The sequence below is a fragment of the Amphibalanus amphitrite genome, unplaced genomic scaffold, assembly GCF_019059575.1.
Source record: "Amphibalanus amphitrite isolate SeventyFive unplaced genomic scaffold, NRLGWU_Aamphi_draft 000160F_arrow, whole genome shotgun sequence".
Classification (NCBI taxonomy): Eukaryota; Metazoa; Arthropoda; class Thecostraca; order Balanomorpha; family Balanidae; genus Amphibalanus; species Amphibalanus amphitrite.
The window spans coordinates 280319-304772 of record NW_024881655.1 but is presented as its reverse complement, the minus strand read 5'-3'; the positions used below and the strand labels follow the sequence as shown (position 1 = coordinate 304772).

The window sequence follows — 24454 nt, the reverse complement described above, 5'->3', positions numbered from 1 at the left end:
AAAACCCTTACAGACACCATATTGAAGGAATGGTATTCTAAATAAATGTAGGAAATCAATAATGTTCTCCACACTGTTCCACTCCGAAATATATCCTATCGAATTCGCCACTTTCTTCTGCACAAGACAACGCCTAGTTTGGCTGCCGAAACTTGCCTGAACACGGAATATTCACATTAGAGTATCTTAACACCCCACTCGAGGAGCGCTAGGGCAAACAGCATGCGATATAGGTATGTTCCGGACATAGGCGAATAATTTTACTTCGTGATTTATATGATGCATATTTTCTGAGACACATTCATTAGGAATAGGATGACAAGCGTAAATTATACATACCGTAACCTTATTAACCATCGCACTTGTGGGGAGGGGGAGGGGGAAGGGGTCGGATAAAACCCCATGGTTTTCCGCAAATTACTCACGCAAAAACCGGCCGATCGCGCCGAAACTTTCGGTACCCTCGAGATCATCAATTTTACATCTAACCTAAAAATTTCATGACTCTGACCCAACTGACCTTTGACCTGTGGCATATTTCTCGAGACCATATTTGGCCGGAATCGCGATTCGGCGCATGCCAGCTCACATTATCCGCAGTTTCCAGTCTTTTTGTGGTTTTAAACGTTCAAATATGTGAAATGATGTTGGTGCCATGCATAATGGTGGGAGTCAAGGTCACGTGAAGGTCAAGTCAAGGTCATTGACCTTTTGATGACCTTGGTTCACTTTTTCGAGTTTTACTTGTTTCTAGGGTAGTTTTTGGTGCTGATTTCGATTTTTGCAGCCATTTGAATATTTACGAAGTAGTTCTAGTGCCTTCGTTCCATGTTACGAAGCTATCAGTAGTAGGTGACACTTCTATGGGTGGCCGGCAGGACGCCTACTAATTGATCTAACCTGACCTGACCCGACCTGGCCTAAATGCATAAAGACATCGTCTGTGATCAAAACTAACATGAAATTCGTGATCAGCACCCCAAAATACCCCGTAACACCCTAACTTTGCGAAGTTTCAAGAGGTCTCGATTTCCCAACTTTAGTTGGGTCATTAAACTGACTTGGGAAGTCAGCTTATGACCTTGGACTTTGAAATTGGATATATTCGGCCTAATTTTGTCATAGGCAGCACGCTTGACTTTTCCGCGAAGCTCTAGCTTGATCAGGGGCCAAACGGCTGAGCGGGGGTCCAATTGAACCCCCTATACTATGTTGATTATGCACATTTACAGGTAAAATTCTCACCAGGACACACCAGCCAACATCTATGCACAATCTGGCTACAATTCTACCTATGGTTTGCCCTCTACGAATAAATACGTGCTAGATCGGAAAAATCCCCACTGTGCGCTGGTCGGTACTGACTGGGGCGGCAAGCGAAAGGGTTTGGGCAGCTTTTGAAACAAAATGTTCGCATCGAATGACTGCATCGCATGTTCTGTTCCAGAGTGAGTTTTTTTGACATCTGACACAATAAATATACATGCCTGTCCTTTACCTTGTTTGTGCATGGAGGGAATGGGAAGGATCGAGAACGCGGATGCTGTGCCATGAAAAGCTGGCGCTCTACAGGGAGGGGAGAGGGGGGGAATGGGTCGTGAGCTCGAATGCCGTGCCAGGAAAACCGGCGCTCTTAAGTTGTAAAGTTCTCGGAGACCATACAGGATCATATTATGAGCGGGAATTGTGTTCGTTTATGATCTCATGACCTGGTAAAGGTTCTCATGGGAGATCATCCCGCAGTATAAGAGTACCTTATCCGGGCAAAGTTCTCGTTCAAGATAGCACACCATTCTCACTCGAGAACGTTACGGGAAAAACCTGAGAACTTTACCAAACTGGAGACCAACAAGTCAACTGTAAACAAAGTTCTCCCCAATTGAGGCTCTCATACAAGACCAGAACGACCCCTGCATGGTCTCCGAGAACCATGGATAGGCTTGAGTGTTTCTCAGTGTAGGTGTGTGACCATATATACTCCGGAGATAGGTACCGTTTGAATGGCTGGAAGGCCAATCTAACCGGGCATACGTTTAAATGGACAGGCATAAATGTTTTGGTGCACTAGCAGGTAGTGGACGGACAGGTTATCCTCTAACCCTGTTATCCTCTTATCCCACGGTCTAGAAAGGGATAACGTAGATGAAGGGGCTCTAGCCAAAGGGGAAAATGGACTCAGTAGATATGATAGGAATAAGATACTTAATGTTTGATTTTAATGACGGTGCTATTACGGAACATTAAGACAATTTTCATCTGTATAATGATGAAAGAAAACCGAAGCCTCATAATAATGAATGTATTCTAAATTATGACCGAGAAGAAAGAGATAACAGTTTCAGGCATAGCCCATCATCAGGAGATCTGATGATGGGCTATGCCTGAAACTGTTATCTCTTTCTTCTCGGTCATAATTTAGAATACATTCATTATTATGAGGCTTCGGTTTTCTTTCATCATTATACTTATCATCATGAGCCTCAAACAAGCGCTTTCTCATACAATTTTCATCTTTAGAATTTGTGTTTTTAAGTTGTAACTCATAACACTTATTCCGAAATCGTATAGAAATTCATACATTTTGTCTACGTTCTAAGCAATTTGCATTTGCAAAATAAAGTTAAAAAATACACGAACTGACAAAAGGTACATTTTAGTCGGGAGATCGAGCTGAGATAAAAAGCTTTATCAATATATCATTGTTAGGTATATCTAGGTTAAAACTTCTTCCGCCTACCTGTCTGCGCAGCAGTCACCGCGATGCCTCCGCCGGCCGCCTCCGTCCGTCTCCGTGCCGACTGCCCCTCTCCCACCGCCGCTGGTGCCCGCGCGCCGTCACCGACGCGACTGACGCTCGCCGAGACGCGCCGCCATCAGTTCGTCGACGCAGACGGACGGAGAAAGTCCGCCGGCGCGGTCAGGGTCGCCGAGTCGTCTGCCGGTGACCTCTGACCCCACGGAGGAGGCCGGCCGTCCGCTACCGGGGGCGATCGGACAGGGGGGCCGCTCGGCACCCCTGGAGGCGATAACGGGCCGCGGGAGGGGACTCACGCCGCCGTCTACCGTCAGCGGCGCCGGGACGCGGCGCTGGACGCCTGATCGCAGCGCAACGACAGCGTAAACACAGGGGTAATGGGCCTTTCTAACGAGCTTCACAGCATTCTGATGAGTTTGTTGATTTGATTCGATGTCTTCACGCGATGCGTGACTGGAGTGGCAGAGGTTCTCACCGCTGGGAGTTGCAAATGTAATGAATGAAAGGGGACGCTCACAGTGTTGCGTCCATATCTAAGGAAATGACGAATACAATACTCCCCATGGTTAGCTTGCAGTTACGGGACAAGAACTTCATGTGCTCGCTTTGTGATGAGGCTATGTATGCTAATTGCTAGCATATTTTCACTCTAATAACTACATATCTTTAACTGACATGCATGCGCTGGGACAGCATATTCTTGGAGGTCATTACATTATATAAGATCATTCAATTTCTCCCATCCATGTAAGACCCATGAATGGGTCATTTGTTATCTCTTGTGTCTTTGAGTATTGACGCTGAAGTTAACAAGTAAATTGTATGGTCTTCCCTTTTCGTGTTTCTTCTCTCATCCTTTCCGATGGCATGAGCTGCACAGTACAGACAGAGGCACTGAGGCTCAATGTGTCAATATGCACGCCAATCTTCGCCTGAGCGACATACTGACATAGCCTACAGATTCTTCTCTCGAACACATTAACACTTGTCGTTTGGGTTTCGTTACCCTCAAGTGATTGATGCCCATTTTCATATTCATCACCTTGCATCGACAAATCATACATATTCGACACGAGTTCATGTCTATCCCGAGGATAGCGGCTGGGCTAAATTCGATGCGGCGTTGCGACAAGGTAAAAATTAGCATCGCATTACTATGACACGGTAGGGCTGTCATTAGAGTCACATATCCAGGTGTCCTTCACGAAACGTGTTTATCATTTATCACATGTGAAGTGTGGAGGGACCGGCGAGGTGAGAAAAAAATAGTCATAAAAGTGAGAGGCCATTGAAAGTAAAAGAACTTGGAGGGCGCTTTTCAAGAATAAATGGTACTGAAATGGAACTGAAGAAAACAAAGAGAAAAAAACCAGAGAAAAACATAGGGAGAAACGAGAGAGAGAGAGAGAGAGAGAGAGAGAGAGAGAGAGAGAGAGAGAGAGAGAGAGAGAGAGAGAGAGAGAGAGAGAGAGAGAGAGAGGAGAGAGGAGGGAAGAGAGAGAGAAAAGAGAGAGAGAGAGAGGGACAGACAGACAACTCCGACCCGAGCTGTGAGGTGAGAGATCACTTCCGGCCCGGCCCGGGTTTGCCAGGCCGGACGCAGTGACACGGCTGTGACTCGTCCGTCATAGTTGCGCCAATGGTCGCACGGTGTGCAACCCTCGCGGCTGCCCTTGCTGACCCGGCGTGTCGAGAGGAACCCTGGACTCTTGTCCGGTCGTACTCTACACGGGGAGCAGGGACTCACGAACGCCATCACGAACTACTGTCTTTCCCGTTGTCCGCCCAGGGCAGCACGGCGTCACGGAATGACGGCGGTATGTTGCCGGAACATGCCTGAGAGGTCCGTTAACGTAGAGAGCTCTAAAACTGTGGGCGGCCACGAAGGAAGATGGAAACGGCTGGCATTGATAGCCGGATCTACAGAGCTGAGATGAAGGTGTCAAGTACAGAATGTTCATTGTTTATACTAGTATAGGGGAGAGTGGGGCAAAGCGGCCACCCTAACGTTTCTCACGATGCCAACGCTTGATTTTTAAACTTGGAAAGATTCTTTCTATACCAATGTGATCCCTATTAACCCGCGCCCTGCTGGGGTCCTGGATTTCCACGCCCTGCTGGGGGGGGGGGGGGGTGTTTGAACACCCCCCCCCCTTCTAACTCGGCTCCTGGGCCACGTAGCGATACGCGGAAGCCGGCGTTCGAAAGAGCGTCAAAAATAATGAGGAAATCACTTCGGTCAATTTTTTGGTCAGGTCAAAGGTCAGGTCACCAGAGGTCATTGAAGGCAAAATTTCGCCGATTTCCAGGTCGAATGTCGACAATTTCCAAGAAGCCAACGCATAACTCGGGAACCAATAGAGCTACAGCGCCGCGGAAAAGCGCATTCGATAGCACTATTAACGCCCTTTCTGAGTAATGTTCTCAGATTTGACCTAACGTCAACGGTTTTGCCTGCAGGGGGCAAAAACTGCAAAAATAGCCGATTTTTTCGGAAACAGTTTTTCTGCAATAACTTTTGACCCAAGCCTTGTACGAGCTTACTTTTACCGGCATCGTGTTCCTCTCGTCAAGACGCATCGAATGAACTATAACTTGACCTTGAAAGGTCAACTTGAAAATTTGACCTCAGGTCAAGGTCATGACCTGACCGGAAAGGGTCATGTTGCATATCAGTCGATCCGTATCGTCGAGCTGAACACATCTAAGGCGTTTTCATCGCTCTAGCATGCCTCTATCAAAAGTTATTTGCGAAAAACTGTTAGATACCATTCGTGACCTAAGATGACCTCAGGGCATAAACAGGGGTCACGGACACCATTTTCATGTTCAGTGTGTCTAAACCACTTGTAATTCAGTGTTTGGGAGTGTTTATAATGTCTTTCGTCCAAAAGAGGCGCATTTCAATTTTCTCCCATTGACTTATAATGGGGAGGTCGCAAAATTGACCTGACCTTAGGTCATCGATATCAAAATTCTGAGATATACATTTTGTACATGCTATTGCTCTTAGCAATCACTGAAAGTTTCAAAGCGATCGGTCACTCGGTGTAGCTATGACAGACATTGAAACTTTTTATGAGGTGAGGTCACTTCAAGTGACCTGGTGACCTGACCTTGAATGACCTTGGTCTGAAATTTTTACAACATGTGTAGAATTGATGTATGATAAGGTGTACCAAAAACGGCGGCGCTCCGCGCCGCCGTTTTTGAGATATTCGCGAAAAACCACAAGGGGGGGTGTTCAAACACCCCCCAGCAGGGCGCGGGTTAACCCGCGCCCCGCTGGGGGGGGGGGGCAGAATCTGCCCCCCTCCCGTTTTTCGCCAATAACTTCTAAACGCGTTACGCCAGCGACGTCAAACTTTCAGTACCTTATCATACATCAATTTGACACGTTCCCTGAAAATTTGAGCGAAATCCGTCGGAAAATTTTTGAGAAATTGACGTTTTAGTGACGTCATGTTCGCCATTTTCGCCTAAAAAACGGCAAAATTTCAAACGCCGCTAACTTCTTCATTTTTAAAGGAATCAAGACGTAACAAAAAGGTTATACGTGATTCTACTTTGTCTATCAAATGGCTATCTCGGTTTTTTGAAAATGTTGGATTTTGACCAAAATTTTTCAAAAAAACTGACTTTTTTGGGAAAATATTTATAAAATCCAAAATTTTGAGTTTATCGAAAAAACCGGAATATATGTCAAAGAAGTGGTCTATGTGCACCTACATACCAATTTTTAGAAGAATCGGTTCAAAAATGTGGGAGTTATTCAAAATTTTATGACGTCACGACACACAAAAATTTTGAAAAATGATTTTTTTGGAAGTTCTAGACCTCGTACGGAAATAAAAATAGCACCATTCGATTCGCCGTGAAAAACTGCATCGGATAGACACCTTTTTAGGCCTTAACAACCAACTTCAAAATTTGACCTCACTTGACCTGACCTTGACCTGACCTCGACCTGAAATTCATCCAGAGGTGGTCCATATCACTTATTGAGTGTGCTTATTGAATTCCATGAGTAAAATGACCCATAAAACATGTGTCGCACCTGCCCTTTTCTATATTTTGTTTTTGGTGACCTGACCTGACCTGACCTGACCTTGACCTTGACCTTTGAATGACATTGTGTGCAACGAATATTGTCTTGGTAGTCTAAGAACACGTTTTGGGCAATCAGTCTCAGTCCATTCTTCGGCAACTACGGTGCAAGGCCAATACTGTAGAAACTTGCATTTTGTACCCTTGACCTGACCTTGACCTGACCTCTGACCTACTTAAGCAAAAAAATTTGGGCTCTTAAGATCCGCCTTGTTGAGAGCTTTCGATTGCCGTTTTCCCCGTCTTTCTACGACCATCGGTTCGGAAGTTAGACGGGGGGGGGGGCAGAATCTGCCCCCCCCCCCCCAGCAGGGCGCGTATGGCTGAATAGCCCAGCGGGGCGCGGGTTAAGTTGCCTTTTATTTCAACTGCGTTTTATTTCCAAAGGCGTTCACATATGAAAGATATTGACAAAACTTTAAACCTATGCATATTGGCCACTTTGCCCCATACCCTGGGGCAAAGCGGCCACCGGCGTCTTCTCAAGACCCGATATGAGAAACAAAATAGTTGCCTCGTGTACGACTAGGGTATTTGATGGTGACAAGGTTAAGCGAGGATGGATGTTTACTTTATCATCTTCCACCTGTAGGTAAACATAGAAAGGATTTTCATGAAAAAAACATTCAATTTCATTATTTGGTAACTCATGCAACTGAAAAGTGGCCAAGATGAATGCATGACGACACATTTGAATAAAAATAATGTTTTTTATCCAGATGGAAGCAACTTATGGCCAATTGGGGGGTGGCCACTTTGCCCCGGCCACTTTGCCCCGCGCATACCGTCCGAGACAAAAATATTCCAGCTTAGCTATTAGTGGGGTAAAAAACATTACAATTGGTTACGGAGCGAGCGAAGCGAGCGGAGTCTTTCCTTAGATTAACGGAAATTTCTGAGTATGAGCGGCCGGCCGGCCGGCCGGCCGGCCGGCCGGCCGGCCGTGCGGACGCTTTTGCGAGGCTTATATCTCAGCAACCACTTGACCGATTTACACGCGGTAATTTTTGTAGGGTAGCTTCATTCCTTCTACCAAGTATTGGACTATTCCCGATGCATGTGGGTGACCCCTTATGCACGTGCCACGTGCAAAACGAAGAGGTGTCAGTTTTGTAATTGTTGCAATATCTCGGTAACTACTTGGCCGATTGCGCTGAAAGTTGGCATGTAGGTAGGCACCCACTAGGCACTGCATATCCATGTGCCAGAGTTGGGGTGCTGCTGCACGTGCGCACGTGCAGGGGTCGTTTCCAGATCTCGAGAACGGCTGGACCGATGGCGCTCAAATTTGGTACACGGTTAGGGACCAGTTAGTAGGGTGCCGTGCACAAGTCAGTTGGGACCCATTTTGCACGTGCGCACGTGCAGGGTGCCGCTCCCAGATCTCGAGAACGGCTGGGCCGATTGTGCTCAAATTTGGCACATCGCTAGAAACCGGTCAGTAGGGTGCCGTGCACAAGTCAGTTGGAGGTACCCCCTCGAAATTTCGCACGTGCAAGACTCACCCCCTCGCTCGCTCCGTTAGTCGCCCCAAAAGGCGCTATACTGGTAGAATACATGTACGATAACCATGCAATGCATGGACAAGCACGCTTATAAAAATTCCAAACGGTTATGGAATAACATAACATTTAAAAATTGTAAACATAGTTGGTAACCTGGCAAGAAATGCTTTTCCGTGTTTCACAGAACAATGGTGATGGGCCTGAAACCCCGGTCTGGCTCATTCGAACGACCGTGAAGAGAAGTATAATTGGAAACCATAAATTGGAACTGACGCCAGCTATGAAGGGCTAAAACGATGGGTGGCCGCTTTGCCCCGGGTGGCCGCTTTGCCCCACTCTCCCCTATGTCTTTTAATATTCTAATGCGTGTTTTATATTATCATGCTTATAAATGATCAGGCATGAATGCGAATCGAAACTCATGTAGCTCGTTCGAATGATATCGGAAAGCAGTACCTACTGTTACAATTCATAACACAAAAACCCAGATACCAGCCGTTAAATTTACGTATATAGTGGGCTGGGGTTTGTACACAACGTCCAACGAAAATGTTGATTTAACAGCTTTATTTATCTTTCAATAAACTTTCAAACTTTTAATAGGCATCTTTCCTATAAAAGGGAAAATGTCGCTGGGCCTAGTGATAGAGCTGCATGTTCGCATCTATAATGATTAACGAATCAACCTTCTCCATTTCTCCATTTATTTTGTTCCGTTCGGTTCAGCTCACCGGCACCACGGCGATGTTTATGTCATCGGTTTCCACACCACACGGGTCAACACATGGAAATGCTATGCAGACAGCGAGTGCGTCTGTAACCCTCTCCGACCCTCCCCTCCAATTACCCCAATCAGCGCCGCTTGCCGCGTCATTATCGGCCTGTTCGACAGAATTCGAAACCGCTGCTGGGTCGTCTATGTATGCAGCATGGTCTGCTGTATGTCAGTCCAGCGACTTTTATCAGAGAACGTCGGCATTTAGCTTGACGCTGCAGTACGATGAGATGGGATTGTTTTGAGTAGACTCTCTCATTAAGCACATTCATGAGACAATGGAAGGCACAATCCTAACTATGGTGTAAAATCTCTCAACCTTCACTTTTGACGCTTACATATGTATGACATGGCACTTACAAAGAGTTCGAGTTTAAATTCGGAGCGGCAGAAGATGGGAAGGGCACCCGCAAATCTGATCTATGGTATTATAGATAACGAGCACTAGCTGTGAAGGGAACAAGTTGTGGTGCGCTTATGGCTAATATGCGGCACCATCTCCTTATGAAACATGACGTCTGCCGTCCGTTCCCGCACCGGGGTCTCGCCATGACGCCCCCGTGCGGTTCGTAGTGGCGTGACAGCCGACAGGCAGCGTCTTAGAGGGCAGTTTCATTGCGGTCGGCACCGGCTAATGAGGCATTCATGAAACATTATAGCTGTCTGGACATGTAATATTAAATGTTTGTGGACATAACAAAACAAAAGTTTTGACCTTTCATTCGGTACAAGAGAAAGCATTGATATGTATGTATGTGCATATTATCTTTGATCAAGATTCAAATTTAACCTCGGCTTTCTTTTTACGTTTATCAGAATAATTTTAAAAGAATTCACGGACACGATTTGCGCCATATCTATGATCGCATCTATCAGCACACTATCTATCTTTAGGCCGTCGATCTCCGCATTCGGAGGCGTCAGTTGCAGACTGTCATGAGAGTCAGTCACAGAACTCAGAGTCACGTGCACGACATGACATTAACCCCCCCCCCCCCCACATCACGAACCATTGCACTCACCACCGGGCTCGACCGGTAACTCACGAGCCACGAATCAAATATCGTTTAGCGCATCTGCAGCGCCTCTCACCGCCACCCCTCTCCCCGCCCCCTCCCCACGCTCAGCCACGCCCCCGTCATCGCGTGCAGAGCTGTGTGATGCACGGGTTCTCAGGCGGTGGCGAAACGCCGCCGGTGCGGGCCGGGCGGGCCGGGAGGTCAGCCGTGCCATCCGGTCGCTGCCCGGGCGGCACCAGCAGTGATAATTTATACACAGTCTCACCGGGCCGGCTCATCCGGGGTCGGTGTTTCTATAGTGGTATGTTGCACATTGCCAAAGGCTTGTCGGTGCTGTGCGCTACCAGGTGACAAATGGTAGTGCCGCTTCACACATTCAGAGCAGTTTCCAGGCGGCGAAGGGTAATGTTTCGCAAACAAATGGGGAAGGCTATGGCATGAAGGAACGACTTTGAAGGAACTGTCTGGGCGATAACTATGTAAGCTAGTAGATACTAAAAATACATAGCAGCACCATAGAACTCTGTAGTCTGCATACACCTCTGCTCGTGAACAAAGGTCGCCAACGCCGAATAAAAGAATAACCCGCGTCTCAGTAACGTGCATTTGCCTACATACAGGACCTAGTTTTTATTGGTGGCAAGACATTGAAGAGCACCTGCATGCAGCGTATATTCATCCCCTCTCTCGTAATGTCATTCATCATGAAATTCATGCCCTGCAGGACGTCACTCATCGTCACGTCATACGTCCCTCCTGATGTGACGTCACCCCGGCGTGCCGTGCCGGCGTTATCGGTGTCACCTTTGTATCGTAGCCCTGCCCCGCGATAAGGCACCGCCAGTCCGGGGGCGCTGTCGGCCGGGGTGGGGCCTCGACAACGCTGCGGAAGCCAACCGTTTACTCGTTGGCGGGTACACTGGAAGTAGTGTCCAAGCGTGTGTCGTCGTCGATCGTACCTAACTGGCATCGGAAGTTGTAATCCCAAGTCGCCAAGGTTTACCTTCACTTCAGCCAGGCCAGTGCCATGGCTCGACCAGCCCCGACAAACGCTGTTCGGCGGTCGCTCCCACCTCGGCTTCCGCTGCTGCTTCTGCTGGTGTTGTCGCTGCTTTTGAACACCGTTTCCGGCCGTCGTCAGCTGCCTGAGACGCTCCGAGAGCGGGATGTGTTCTGCGAGACCTGCTACGCTGTCAGTACAGGTTAGTAGTGGCACGACTACGGGAGACATCCTCCTGTGGAGTTATATGTAATTATGAACAAGAAGTTGCTTATGATGCCTGCTACTTTGGTACCTACAGTTGGGTTGTAGAAATGAAATGTTTTGGTGTGAGCGAAAAGGTAATCGCTATAGCGAAAATGACCGTCAAAGGAAGGCCGAAAAACTAAAGCTATTGCTTAGTTACACGGTCCATTGCGGAAACTTTCTAAACGATTACGAACAACACATAACTGCAGGAGCAGTGATACACCTGAAACCGCATTAATCGGCTGCTACTTAGTGTATTTCTCTGCGCAGAAATGTACGAGATTGTCAAGACGACGTCCAAGGGCAGTCTGGAGCAGCGGATAGACAAGGCACTGAGCCGGGTGTGCTCTGAACAGCGGCTCGGTCGGTACGCCTTCCCTGCCGACCGGCTCCGAGAGAGCTGCAAGGACCTCATAGGTGAGTCGAGGGCTCGAGGCACCTGCGAGGGCAGAAATAAATGCACGCGCAAGTGATAAGCCATGCCTATTCCATGCATTAAAAAAGCTAAGTTTATTACGGCTATCAGGTACCACCTAGAAAAACGAAGCCGTCTGAATAAATGATGTCTGGAGCGAGACAATATGACGTCAATCACCTATTAGTAGCGATGTTTGATGTATGTATGACCTGTTTTATCTAACTCATTTGTCTCATGGACATTGCTCATTGTACTTAATTTGGATAATCTAAATACGCATCACCATGAATTATCGGTCAAAGAGGGACCTTCTGACTGCCCAAGCTTTACCTCACAAAAAGCACACGAATAAATGAACCACGGGGCCCGGTTATCACAAAGACGGAAATATATGGAAGTAGGTACCTACAGCGAGTTTAAATCCTAAGCAGCACAAAGACACATCCACAGAGTAAGGTGTCCCGATGCTTTGATGCTAATGATGCTGACTTAACATTCCATCCCTGTTTCAGCCACATTTGAAAACGAGTTGGGTCTGGGTCTGCTGGCTGCCTTCCAGCCAGGAAAGAAGCCGAAGTCGGCAGCCACCATCAAGGATATTTGTGTGACCAGGATGAAAGCCTGCAAGAAGATCAACGCCATCCCCAGTCTCAGACCGGTTTGTATTTTTATAGCATTCGGAAAACTGCCGCCTTCTTCCACGCTAATTCATCCTATTTTCGTGTTTCTGAGAGATAACTAATAATTAACTTTTACTCAGCTGTGAAAGCAGCGATGCACATAGTTTTCACGCTGCTCTCATTCTAACATTTTTCCTGGTCACATTTTCAGAAGAAGGAATCATCCCAAGCATCCCAGCCGGAGTCTGCCTCCACAAGCACGTCCAAAAAAGATCGACCCGACTCGCCGCCTGAAGCCGCCCCTGCGCAGTCGGCTGACCGTGACGTCACGGGCAGTGAATCGGCTGATCAGGGGTCAAGGTCACCAACGACCGAAGGGAAGGACGAACTATGAAAGATGACAGCTCGATAAGAAAACGACGAGATTATGTAAATGCACATGCAGTTGGGTACTACATAACCGTTTACTCGTAGAAGGTACTGCTTGTGATTATCCGATCATCATGTTCCTATGTAATACAGTGTTTCCATTTGTATCTTTGGGTAGTCATTTAGCTCAGTTATCTGTACCAGCACTGGTAACGGCAGCGGTTCATTAAGTCGGTACCTAACATCTATGTAATGCTTGTTTTTTATCCAAGGGGCGGTGAAAGAGGGGTGTAGGGTGTGCAGCCGCCAACCGGACCGATCCAAAAATAGGAGTGCAAGTATTTTTGTACTACCCCTAAAATGTCGACTGTCCTTCAAAATGTCTGACGAACCATTGGATACATTTCTCTGGAAATTAACGATCGGGAAACGAAAGATGACGTGGGATCATCAGAAGTCTGATACGGTTATGTGCGCTTCATGCCGGTCTCTGGGGTTTATGACCGGCTTTTAGGGCCCCGCATCGGGTTTGGTGCCCCAGGCTGGCTCTGATGGCAGGGCCTCAGCCCTCCACAACAGACTCTTCATAAAGGCCAAGCAGGCTCCGGGGGCCAGCCCCTGCCTCTGAGGGCCCTCGCGACTCCAGTCGCGAGGGCCCTCAGCTCAGTTTCCTCTGTGGGCGCCGCAGCTCAGTTTCTCGGAGGACCACACAGTGGACTCTGAGAGCCCTTTCACAGAGCTGGGCAAGTGCGTTCCTTTAGTGCGTTCCTGCGTTCTTCCGTACGTACGCACCGTCCTTTTTAGGAACGCAAGAACGCAGGAACGCAAAGTTTTTCAAAGGAACGCAAGTAAGAGGAACGCACCACCCGAAATTTTGAAGCGTTCCTGCGTTCTTGCGGAACCACCCGAAAAATTATATTGCTGCCAATGACCTCTGTGTCAAATGTTTGAATCTCGAGTACGTGTGTTTGCCGGTAGAGGCGCCACTTGTCGGTCGAATCGAGGAAGGCTTGCTTAGATTTAGTGCTGATGTTTACTATTCGATTCGGTTTCAGGCATTAAATGTGTAAAGATTTTTAGAGGTGATGTTTACTATTCGATTCAGTTTCAGGCATTAAATGTGTAAAGTAAATATGATAACTTTTACTAAAATACATCTTTTAACTTAACTATTGTTTTTAAGCAGGTCGTATTTTTGTTGAAAACCCTACGGATGATATTGGTAAAACGTATTTCAGATATTCGATTCGGAAATGAGATGTCGAGCTGCTTTTCGGCCCCACGTCGCCATTCTGGGTATTCTGTGATCGATTCGCCCCGTGTTTGGTTGGACCCGCGCCGCGTGGTTCGGCGGTATTTTTGAGGGAGGAACGCAGGAACGCAGGAACGCTAACGCACCGAGCGAAAAAAAATTGAGGAACGCTATTCCAGGAACGCACTAACCGCGGCCGGAGGAACGCAGGAACGCTAACGCACTACCGAAAATCGAGGAACGCGCCCAGCTCTGCCCTTTCAGTTAATTCTGAAGGGCGGCCCTCAACAACCTTTCCGTAACAACCTCTGAGGGCTCCCAAGCAGGCTCCAAGGGTCCGCGCGCCGGCCTCCAAAATTAAAGGACCTCCACGCGGTAGCGGCGGAACACGTTCAATTAAGGGGGGGGGGCACTGTCAACTTTTGGTCCCATTCTTTCCATGCAACGCCCATAGGGCTTATGTTAAAATGCCAAAATCAAAGGGGGGCACGGTGCCCCGGTGCCCTCCCCGTTCCGCCGCCTATGCCTCCACGACTGCCTCTGAGGCCTTCAGCGTAGGCTCCAGAGACCGTGCAGTGCCACTGGCCTCTGAGGGCCCCACGATGATCTCTGGCCTAGGCCCTCACGACACCCTCCGAGGGCCTTACCGCTTAAAAAGACATGATCTGAGCCCTGAGGGCCGAGGGACCATGTCGAATAGGAACTGTTGACTACACAACGTAGATGCCAACTATCAGAGGACAACTCTTGCTTATGTGGATGAGGCTATGCTATTTGATAGATGGCCGATAAACACTGTTATGTCTAATGACAGTTTTAAGATTCCTTTGTATGGAAATCATGGCCCGTGTCGGACCGTTTCGACCGTTTATGCCGCCCGCACCACCAACATTTGTAAAACAAACGCATTCTACGAATATCAGAAAGGAAATACTTTAATATGGCAGGAAAATATGCTACAAATCTGGCGCGGTGGAGACAACTATTGAGAGCTACCCAGAGCTACCATATATTAGTAGTATTTTATATTTTATATTTTATATTAGTACCATATTTTATAGTTCGCTACTAACATTAACTACTGTCCTACGCCACGTTCGCCACTGGAAATATTCCTCAATACTATATCCTGGTTCTATCCGGTACGCTGTTGTCTTTCCGTTCCACTACCACGCTTAGTACTCCATTGTCTTACCTACCAACTCTGAAGACATGAAAGTGGCAACAAGACATCTACGGACGCTCTGAGCCCGATGAGGCTATGCGCCCTAACCCACGACCAAGACCAAGACCAAGACCATATATTAGTCACTTATGTGAAGCGGGTTCGGTTTTGAAGTGAATAAGGTATTTTTTAAACTTATTTTTAGTGTTTTAAAGCGTGACTTTTGTCATGTAGAGCTAAACTGATACGGGAGACGATGACAAGACCTCCACAGTCTTCTCACAGTTGGATGCTATTGCTGTGTACCTGGTCCTCTACTCTGACTCCAACTCATGTTGTTGAACCTTGACCTGAGCCTGAAGTTTTTCAAGCTAGTTATGAGTTTTTTAAGCTGACATAAGCATAAGTTTGGAGGTAAATTTACTCATTCTGATTCTAAGCACTTATCCATGTGTGTTTTGATTAGCATCAAACAAGTATCAAACATCAAAACAAGCATCAATGTCAGTCGGGCGCACTGTGGTATCTCCGATTCATTTATGGAGACGTTTCTATTATTGGAAACGTTTCCAATTTTGACTACTCTTCTGTTCCAAAAATGGAAACGCTCGTTCCATAAATAGAAACGCTAACATCTCCGCACATATTTTCTTGCCAAGGGTGGCTGGATTCGATGTATAACAACTGTTTCGCGTAAAACAAGCTCAGATACACCAAAAGCACTTGTCTTCTTGCATGGAAAGCTGTCGTATGCATTAAAATTCACGTCTTTAAAATGCTCCTGAATCGTATCCATTTATGGAGACTTGTTTCCAAAAATGGAAACGCCGATGTTCCAAAAATAGAAACGCTGAAGTTCAAATGTGTGCAAACTTAGCTTAAATGTGTTTTTAAAATTCACATGCAACTAAAAATTTGATGTTTTGGGACTGGTTTAGCATCTCGGCTCTCGGCAGTTACCTTGGACGTCGGGTTCGATAATAATACCTTACGAGCCGCAACTTGAGCACATTCAAAAGTCAACTAAAACTAAGATTTCCCAGAAACTACTGGACAGATGTGGTCCAAAGTGGGCAATACATAAAGCGTAGATATCATTTCAACATATAAAATTAATATCCATGTTACACATGAGCTAGAATGAATAAATTCATCGTCAGAATGCAATGGTATTTGGTGTGACGACGGTGCAGACCTTATTTCCATCCTGCTTTTTACGTATTTGCACGGAGATTTACGTTGATCCGAGCCTACGATCATATTCAGCACATTTGAAATATCATAAAATGCCCACTTAAGTCTCCAAATAGGGCTTTGCAACAACTTTCATGCGATTTAATCAAAGATTGACGACCACCAGGCCGCTGGTACACCGGAAAACGCAGCGTGATAATGAATGAAAAACTGAAGTTCCCGGTGATGTGGTTGTTCCAATCAATGGGTCAGTCTTTCAGTAGTCTGTTAAAAACGTTATTTTTTGTTCAAAACATTCATAAATGTTATTATTTTCGATTAGAAAAACGTGTGAATTTTTTATCACGTCAACATGTTATAAGCATCGCCTCGTTCGTCAACTTTCGGTTTTCTGATCGGAAAGTCGGAGAACAGGAACATAAACTAGAATGCTGGCTGTCGATTGGTGGCATCCTGCGCATGCCAAATTGCACCAATCAATGCCCAGTTTGCTTTAAAGGTAGCGATGCACACAGCGTCTCCATTTATGGAACAGATCGTTTCTATTTTTGGAAACGTTTCCATAAATGGATCGGAAATACCACAGTGTGCCCGACTGATGTCAAATGTGTGGTTTCATTTTTCAAGCTTGGATTGATGTGTTCTTTCTAGTCATGTTTTTGTTGTGTGAATTTCTTCAGTTTTTACAGCTTGTAAAAGGAGGAAATCACCACTCTCAAGTCTCAAGTCGCAAATTCAAAGTACCTTGTCTTTCTGCCGTACAAAGTAAGAAATAAGTAGGTAAGTCAAATTCTTGATTTTGGGATTTTGGTGTCATTAGATAGAGAGAAATGAACTATTTAGTCTGGGAAAATGGCATTTTAAAATATAGATTGGTTTACAAAATAATTCCATTAATCTTTTTTGAAAAAAGACATAAGTGCTGGGAAACAATGAGGAACAAACAAAACAGGCGTAGGTGCGCCACGCGCCAGCCTTTGCAAGCCGGGATGCATGAAGCAATTGACCAGTTCAAAGCCATGCAAGAAAGCTGTATGTGTGCATATACGGCAGTATGTGTGCACATACAGCTTTCTTGGTTCTACTGGGTCATGGCAGCGCTGGGTTGTAGCGGCGGACCCAGCGTGCCTACAGCTTTAAAAGGGTGTGTGTACATTTTCTTTTCCTATAGTAGTAAAATGTGAAATATTTTTTTTTGTATTCAGCATGAAATTCTGATCATTTTGATACCTACCAAGTTTGTCAAGAACGGTCCAGTAGTTTTTCAATATGCGAGAAAACAAAAAGTGGCTCTGCTGAAAAATAGTCCTGATGTAACATACCAGTAGGCGGAACTATGGTCATGAGTACCCAAATATAGGAACGTTCCCATTTTTGGGAACGGAGTTCCCAAAATAATATGGGAACGAGCGTTCCCATTTATGACAACGGAAGGCAATTTTTCGGCCGTTCGCGCACTAAAACTCATTAGTGCATCACGTCTCAAAAAAGTGCATGCTAATTAACGTCTCTACTAAATCTCCATAAAGTTATCTTTAATCTGACTGTGGAACAAGGAAATTGACCGTGGAATGATATTTTTAATGATTTTTTAAAAATGACAGAATGGTGGAAATATGGGTTATACGACATTTAGCATGCAATTTTAAGGAAAATGAAGCATTTTTTAGTTTGAGTCCAACTATAATAATTTTTGCCTGGTTATGAACTTTCATACTATCGACACCAGATCCTGACAAATGCAAGCGAAGACGCGTACGGTCCCGAGGTAATATTGTGGACTTTTGGTGTCGGGGCGGACGACCGCGTGGAACGCGAGTGAATTTACCGAACTACTGTTATAAACTCAGTTTAAGTGGTTTAAAATTATGCAGCTGTATTTTATCAACCCTGAAAGACATATTTTATTTGGATGCTAGCTGTTTAGCGTTGCTTTTAACCCTCGCCCGCACATGCCATTTTCCCATCCTACAGGGTGTCTCAAAAGTTCGTTTACACATTTCCCATGCCGATAAAGCATATAAGAACCGGCCAAAAGTATAAGGTTTTGGTGTCTGTGTGTACACTAGACAAATATGCATGCTTTGACAACTGATTAAGAAGGTTAGAAACCAACCCCTTTGTTGTATCTCCAAAAATATTTGCCCATACCGATTTTTGTTGCTCCGTCAGCTGCCGGAGGCTGATAAAAGGTTACCAGCTTTCAAGCTCTTGCAGGGGAATCCCCTGCAGTTTCTGCGTCGGATTTAGTTTTGACTAGCTCCCCGGCAACATCTGATTTTCCATGAAAGCCGACAGCTTGCATCGACACCATTCATGAGTATTTTGTAGGCATTCTCTGGCGCTAACTCCTTCATGAATGACTGGCGCCGACATCCCAAGCGCCATTTTCCTTTTCAAAACGACCCCAGTCCTGAACAAACGGGAAGTGCCAGGAGTAAATTTTTCGCATCATATGGTAGCAGAATGTGTCGGACGTCTGTTTCTCAGACACATTGTGCAAATTTTGCAAATTCCAAGCGCTCGTCATTCCCCATGCCAAGACCTTCGCTCGGTTGCGGAGTGTTTTCCTCGGGAGAGGTTCTGCTTTGTAAACGGCCCAAACCTGTCCATTGTGTGGTTTTATCGGGATTTTGTGTTTAAAAGAAAATTATTCGCTGCAGATCTGCCTCTTGAAACTTCGTTAGATAAAATTTTACAATAACTGACACTTTTGGAGGGTCAGGTGTCCTTGGCATTGACGATTTTTGTGTTATTGTCCCCAAAAATTAGCGTTATATATATTATAAACAATTTTAAATTATAATTTGCCTTTATTTTACGATGACCTGCACTTTTTGAAAATGGGTAACCTCTGTCTGTGAGCTTCTTGCCAGTTTTCAATAGTTATGACCGCATTTTCAGCTGCTTTCCGGAACACGAGTCTGCTGTCGTGCGAGGGTCGTTCAAAACGCCGTTAGTCTCGCATGGTTTCGTCCTTCAAAAGTTTTAGCCACCGTTTTTATGAGATGATCATCATGTTGCACTCATCCTCGCCGACACTTAGCCATGTGTCATTTCCGACTTAACCATTCCCATTACTCCTGAAACAGAGAGTTTCACAACATACCCGACTTTGCAACCTACATTTTCGTGCCTGACTCATGGTCAGAGGTGAACCCTTTTTGTGAGCTCATGAAGGGTCGAATGCACTTGAAAACAATGAGACTGCTTGAGGAAGGTTGTCACCAATGCCCATGCGAAATTTCGACTTTTAATTTCTTGTTGATTCAGAATTATTGACAAAAAAGCATGGCTGGTACCTGTAAGCGAACTTTTGAGACACCCTGTAGAACGCACATGGGGGGGGGGGGGTGGTTGCCACCCCCCCCGCGCCATTTCGTTCCTGTTGGAGATAGAGCTTAGCAGTAAAGACCAAAAAGATTCTTTGGGAAGAGACGAATCCAATGATACCCAGTTTTACCTTCTCAGGTCAGTCATTGACCTTCCAGGTCAGGTCAAACTAAAAAATGTTGCTGTTTTGGGTCACCGTTGGATATCAAGTGTGCTGCTTATCAAATACCGATGACGATGCTGTTTTCTGGTGCCAAGCCAGCTAGAACCTCTTTGTCACACTACCCGACCAGAATTTTGCTGCTGAGGTCATTTCAGGTCAAGTTAGGTCAAGGTCAATTATATGTGTTTGTATGTCTGTGTGTGTCTGTGTATATACTGATGTGTGCACCGATTGTTTTTGGGTCCATATTACATGAAATCATGATCTGAGAAGCTTTTACCAAAAATGCAGTCAAAAAACTTCAAAAAAAGTAAATTCAGCTTGCCTAAAACGCAATTATCTTAGGTGACCTAGGTTGACCTTGACCCTGACCTTGACCCCTGTACATCGTCAAACAACATGTTCCATGATAGGTAGGAGGTAAGACTGGCAAAAAAGGCCGAAATCAGGGTGTCAAAAGCTCATAAGGCCCATGGCAAACGCAAGATGTTGAGAATTGGCCATTTGGGTCATGACATGACCTGAAAAACAAGGTCATATCTCCGAAACCAAAAATCACAGAAACTTGAAATTTTCAGTGGACATCAAGAAAGGATAGAGGAGCAGCTATACGAAAAATCAGCCTTCTAGCTCTAAAAATGTTGAGTGCAGAGCAGAAAGACTACCTGGGGGGGTGGCAACCACCCCCCCCCCATGTGCGGGCGAGGGTTAAGGAGCGTCATGAGCGTGGTTTTTGCCTTCGGTATTTTGGGGGTACGATCGTTTTGGGGGAATTTCTTTTATGCAGGTCGCCCTATGTGCCTTATTTATAATTTTCATGCTGATTTCGATCATTTCTCGTGCCCATCCTACCAGGCCTTTTGCCACTTACACTCATTAAGAAAGGAAAAAAGTAGATTTATATTGGGACTAGGTGTTTTGAGAGTGAAACATTTCAGCGTTCCCATTTTTGGATACTTACTTGTGCTCGTCAACTATCGGTGATAAACAGACAGGTGCTTGACATGTCTCCACCCTCGGCGCGGACGGTGGATATAGGCATGGAAGACCTTGTTGAACATCGCTGAGCGTTGTGAATTACGTAATCCTGCAGAGGGGGGCGTGCCCGCTGCGAGATCGACGGGAATAAAAGCGCAGAAGACCGGGCGAAACATGCGACGGTCTTGCCGGAAAGGTCATCTGATGATTGTTGCGTTAACAATAATTTGCGGCGTTGGACGTGATGCTTGTTAATGAAAAGAGCCCCTGAAAGGCGTCGGTGAAATCGTTCCCAATTTTGGGTACGCCGTTCCCATAATAAGGAACGCTTGCAGCGCCAGTGTACGAGAGCGTTCCCAAATTTGGGCCCGCGGCCCGGATGATGGACTGCTTTAGAAATAGGCGAACGATTTGAAACTACGATGGGCCTTACAATATCAAACTCTTTCCCAACAATATTGAGACAAATATCAGGCGGTTCACGATCGTTTTATATTTTTTGGACGTCATTTAACGGTTCTTTTTCTTGTTTTAAATAATGCCTACATGGCGTTCCCATATTTGGGTTTATCGTTCCCAAACATGGGAACGAAAATGCGTTCCCGAAAATGGGTACGCTTGACCATAGTTCCGCCTACTGATACAACTTTTTTACTTTGCAGTTTGCACAGCAGCTTTGCGTAGACCTGCTTTGCATGACAATTTGTCTTCATTTTCAGGTGTGACATAAAGGCTACCAAATGCTTGACTGTTGACTGTTGAGCTGCCTTTGCCAGTTCAAGTTCAAGTTACCTGAGCCACCAACCAGTGCATCAAAATGTCCACATCTGAGCACTGGGGAGAGTATGAGACACCACCACCACCTCTGAAGGCCCTCAGGCCAGAGGAGCTGCAGCGGCTGGCTGAGCTGCAGCTCAACCTGGTGGTCGAGGGCCCGAAGCTCTTCCAGCCAGCTGATGTTAATGCTGAACAAGATGTGTGAGTATATCTATACTTCACTGATCCTGTTTGATCTGTTGTTATCTGTATCAAAAGTCATTTCGTGTCTTGTTGATTGTGATTCGAAGTAAACAAGTGCTTTAGTAAATTTATTGCAGTATGATATGTATTGAGTAGGAAAAACAGTATAATGACAACATACCTGTTCGTTTTAAGACAAGTGATTAGTTTGCCAAAGCTATGCTCTGACAAAATTTGAGTTGGTTCATATTCTGTATCCTTCATGTTGTATGGTGTGTTCTGTACTAATCCTATCTCTTGTTTCTGCAGTAAGCCAGCAGTGGCTGCGTTTCGTATGGATCCACTGGTGCTGGCTACCATTCAGCTGGACAGGCAGAATGCAGCGCTCAGCAGGGTAGTCGCCAGTTCCTCCACGGTCAGTGGTCCTCTCAGGTGGACAGGCGCCCGCAGAAGGAGACCTTCTGAGGGCAGTCACACTCAGCTTCACTGGCAGTCCTGTGCCTGGACATGGGGACACCAATATTTCTCAGTTGTTTGACCTGGTTAGAACTTGGAAGACCTGATAACATGACTCAGCTGACTGCTGAGTCAGCTGGTGGACCATAGTCGTAAGACACCAGTGTTTGGAGTTTGGATTCTGCATGAATGTAATGTTGGAATTCAGCAAACTTGAGGCTACATTTTTTACTCAACTGGTGTGGTAATAATATTGAGTTTTATGAAAGCTGTTTTTCATTGCTACATTAATGCACACAATTATAAGTTGGAGGCTTTAACTACACCCAGTACCTGAAGGTATCCCCCATGCCTGGTCAATGGGAGCTGGGTGGTGTGTCTCTGTTTCCAGTCTGTGCGATAATCACATATTTCTTTCCATCACAGGTCGACGATTCGATCCTGACACCAGTGGACCTAACAGAGTGTTTCGATAAGCTGGAGGAGAAATTCACCGTCTTTCCAGAAGTCAAAGACAGGTAAGACCTTTAGATCTGTGAAGCTGCTCCATTGTATATTTGACATTTAATGTCATTTCACGCTTGTTTGTTCACGTGTGCTTGTGTCTCATAATTCACAATTGTCTGCCTTGTGAATTATGAGACACAGCGCTTAAAATCAGACATATAATGCTCGTAATATGACCATTCCCGTCCCTCATACTGACAACGCCCGTCCTCTCTTCACGTCTTTTTGAGTGACACACCCCACACGACCTCCATTGACCCCGCCCCATCTACTCACGCCCGTCACGACTGACGCCACACCACCCGCTACTGCCGCTCACACTCCCCCCCCCCCACCGCTCCATACGTTTTCAGCGGGTTCGTCCGCGGCAGTCCAGTGGCCATCCCCGAGATCCCGGCGGAGCTGTGCCGTGACCTGATGGTGCGCTCGGTCGGCGCCATTGCGGCTCACGCCGGATTCCACAGTGAGTGGTGTGGACAGGGGTAGTGGCGCCGGACCCGACCGGTGCGCTCTTGGACGAAGAAACTGTTTTGAGATCCATGGTGCTGGCGATTGAAGTTATTAACAACCTTTGCTTCTTACAGAATTGTTTATGTAATCGTATCTCGGGCATTTGCCGATCAGCTCTTTGACGTAATGACGCAACCTTTCTTTATTACATCTTTCTATTACCTTTATTCCCTTTGATCTGCCAAATCCATAATAGCGTCATTTCAGTTTTTGTTTTGGCCGCACCGATACTAGCAGCGTTTCTGCGCTCCTGCTTCCTGCACCAATAGATTTGGATCTCCACACGTTAGACCCCTTGATGGCCTGGCAGTGGCCGTTCCCGATACCCTCTGTCAGTAACTCTCGTGACACAGACGTGTCTCCCCTTGTACCCGCAGCGTCGACCGACCTGGTGCTGGGGACGCTGGCGGACGCCACCGCCAACTTCCTTCGCTCGCTGTGTCTGATGCTGCGACAGACACGGGACTCTGAGCTGGAGCGGGGACCGCACGGCTTTGTGGTCAGTGGCGGGGAGCGGAAGGTGCCGGGGATCCGACGGACTTGGGGTGTCATGGGGGCGTCACAAGTGTTTTGTTAGGTATCCAGCGGTGAGGCTCAATATTAGGGGAGGGTGGGAGAAATGAGAGCAAAAAGTTCATATTAGCAGTTGTTTGATACAGTTCTGATAATTACTTACAAGGAAGGATTGGACGTGACTCTGCCTTTCGCTGAGTTTGTCAGTTATTACTGTTTATCGCGTCTATGTCATGCCGTAACCTCCTCCTACCATCCTGCTGCCCCATTTAGGACGCCCTGTTTTTAATGACTCCTCCGTATCCTCTTATTACCCTGAACTAATTGACCCTCCCCCGTCTCCTTCCAGGACGCCCTGGAGCGGACCCTGGTCGACTGACTGACTGACATCCCCCGTCTCCTCCCAGGACGCGCTGGAGCGGACGCTGGTCGACTCTGGGGTGGGCAGCGTTCGACAGCTGGCGGAGTACTACGGTCCGAACGTGGTGGAGCGGCTGCGCCAGGCGCGCGACACCAACTACCAGCTGCGGGCCAGCTACGACCAGATGACCGCCGACCGGCAGCCGCCCGTCGAGAGCATCGCGCTCGATGATAGGTGAGAACGAC

General features: G+C 46.5%; 2 protein-coding genes across 9 annotated transcripts in view; both read left to right on the top strand.

The window, feature by feature from the left end:
* The first annotated feature begins 10994 nt into the window (after positions 1 to 10994).
* LOC122383292 lies at positions 10995 to 12984 on the top strand. The gene is made up of 4 exons (XM_043369575.1): positions 10995 to 11363; positions 11681 to 11827; positions 12341 to 12486; positions 12660 to 12984. Exons 1-4 carry the CDS (start codon positions 11189 to 11191, stop codon positions 12840 to 12842), a joined length of 651 nt encoding a protein of 216 aa, XP_043225510.1. The 5' UTR covers positions 10995 to 11188; the 3' UTR covers positions 12843 to 12984.
* A 2058-nt stretch (positions 12985 to 15042) lies between these two features.
* The window catches only part of LOC122383290, a 30341-nt gene continuing 20929 nt past the window's right edge, over positions 15043 to 24454 (top strand). The window contains exons 1-8 of one of the 8 annotated variants that reach the window (XM_043369569.1): positions 15043 to 15416; positions 17109 to 17208; positions 21622 to 21880; positions 22172 to 22277; positions 22745 to 22836; positions 23179 to 23288; positions 23713 to 23834; positions 24256 to 24443. In XM_043369569.1, the coding sequence (XP_043225504.1) occupies positions 21720 to 21880; positions 22172 to 22277; positions 22745 to 22836; positions 23179 to 23288; positions 23713 to 23834; positions 24256 to 24443 (779 nt within the window). In that variant the 5' untranslated portion in view covers positions 15043 to 15416; positions 17109 to 17208; positions 21622 to 21719. Of the gene's footprint in view, positions 15649 to 17108; positions 17209 to 18973; positions 19019 to 21621; positions 21881 to 22171; positions 22278 to 22744; positions 22837 to 23178; positions 23289 to 23712; positions 23835 to 24255; positions 24444 to 24454 lie in introns of those variants that run through there. The other 7 variants (XM_043369570.1, XM_043369574.1, XM_043369571.1 and 4 more) reach the window with 7 other exon arrangements.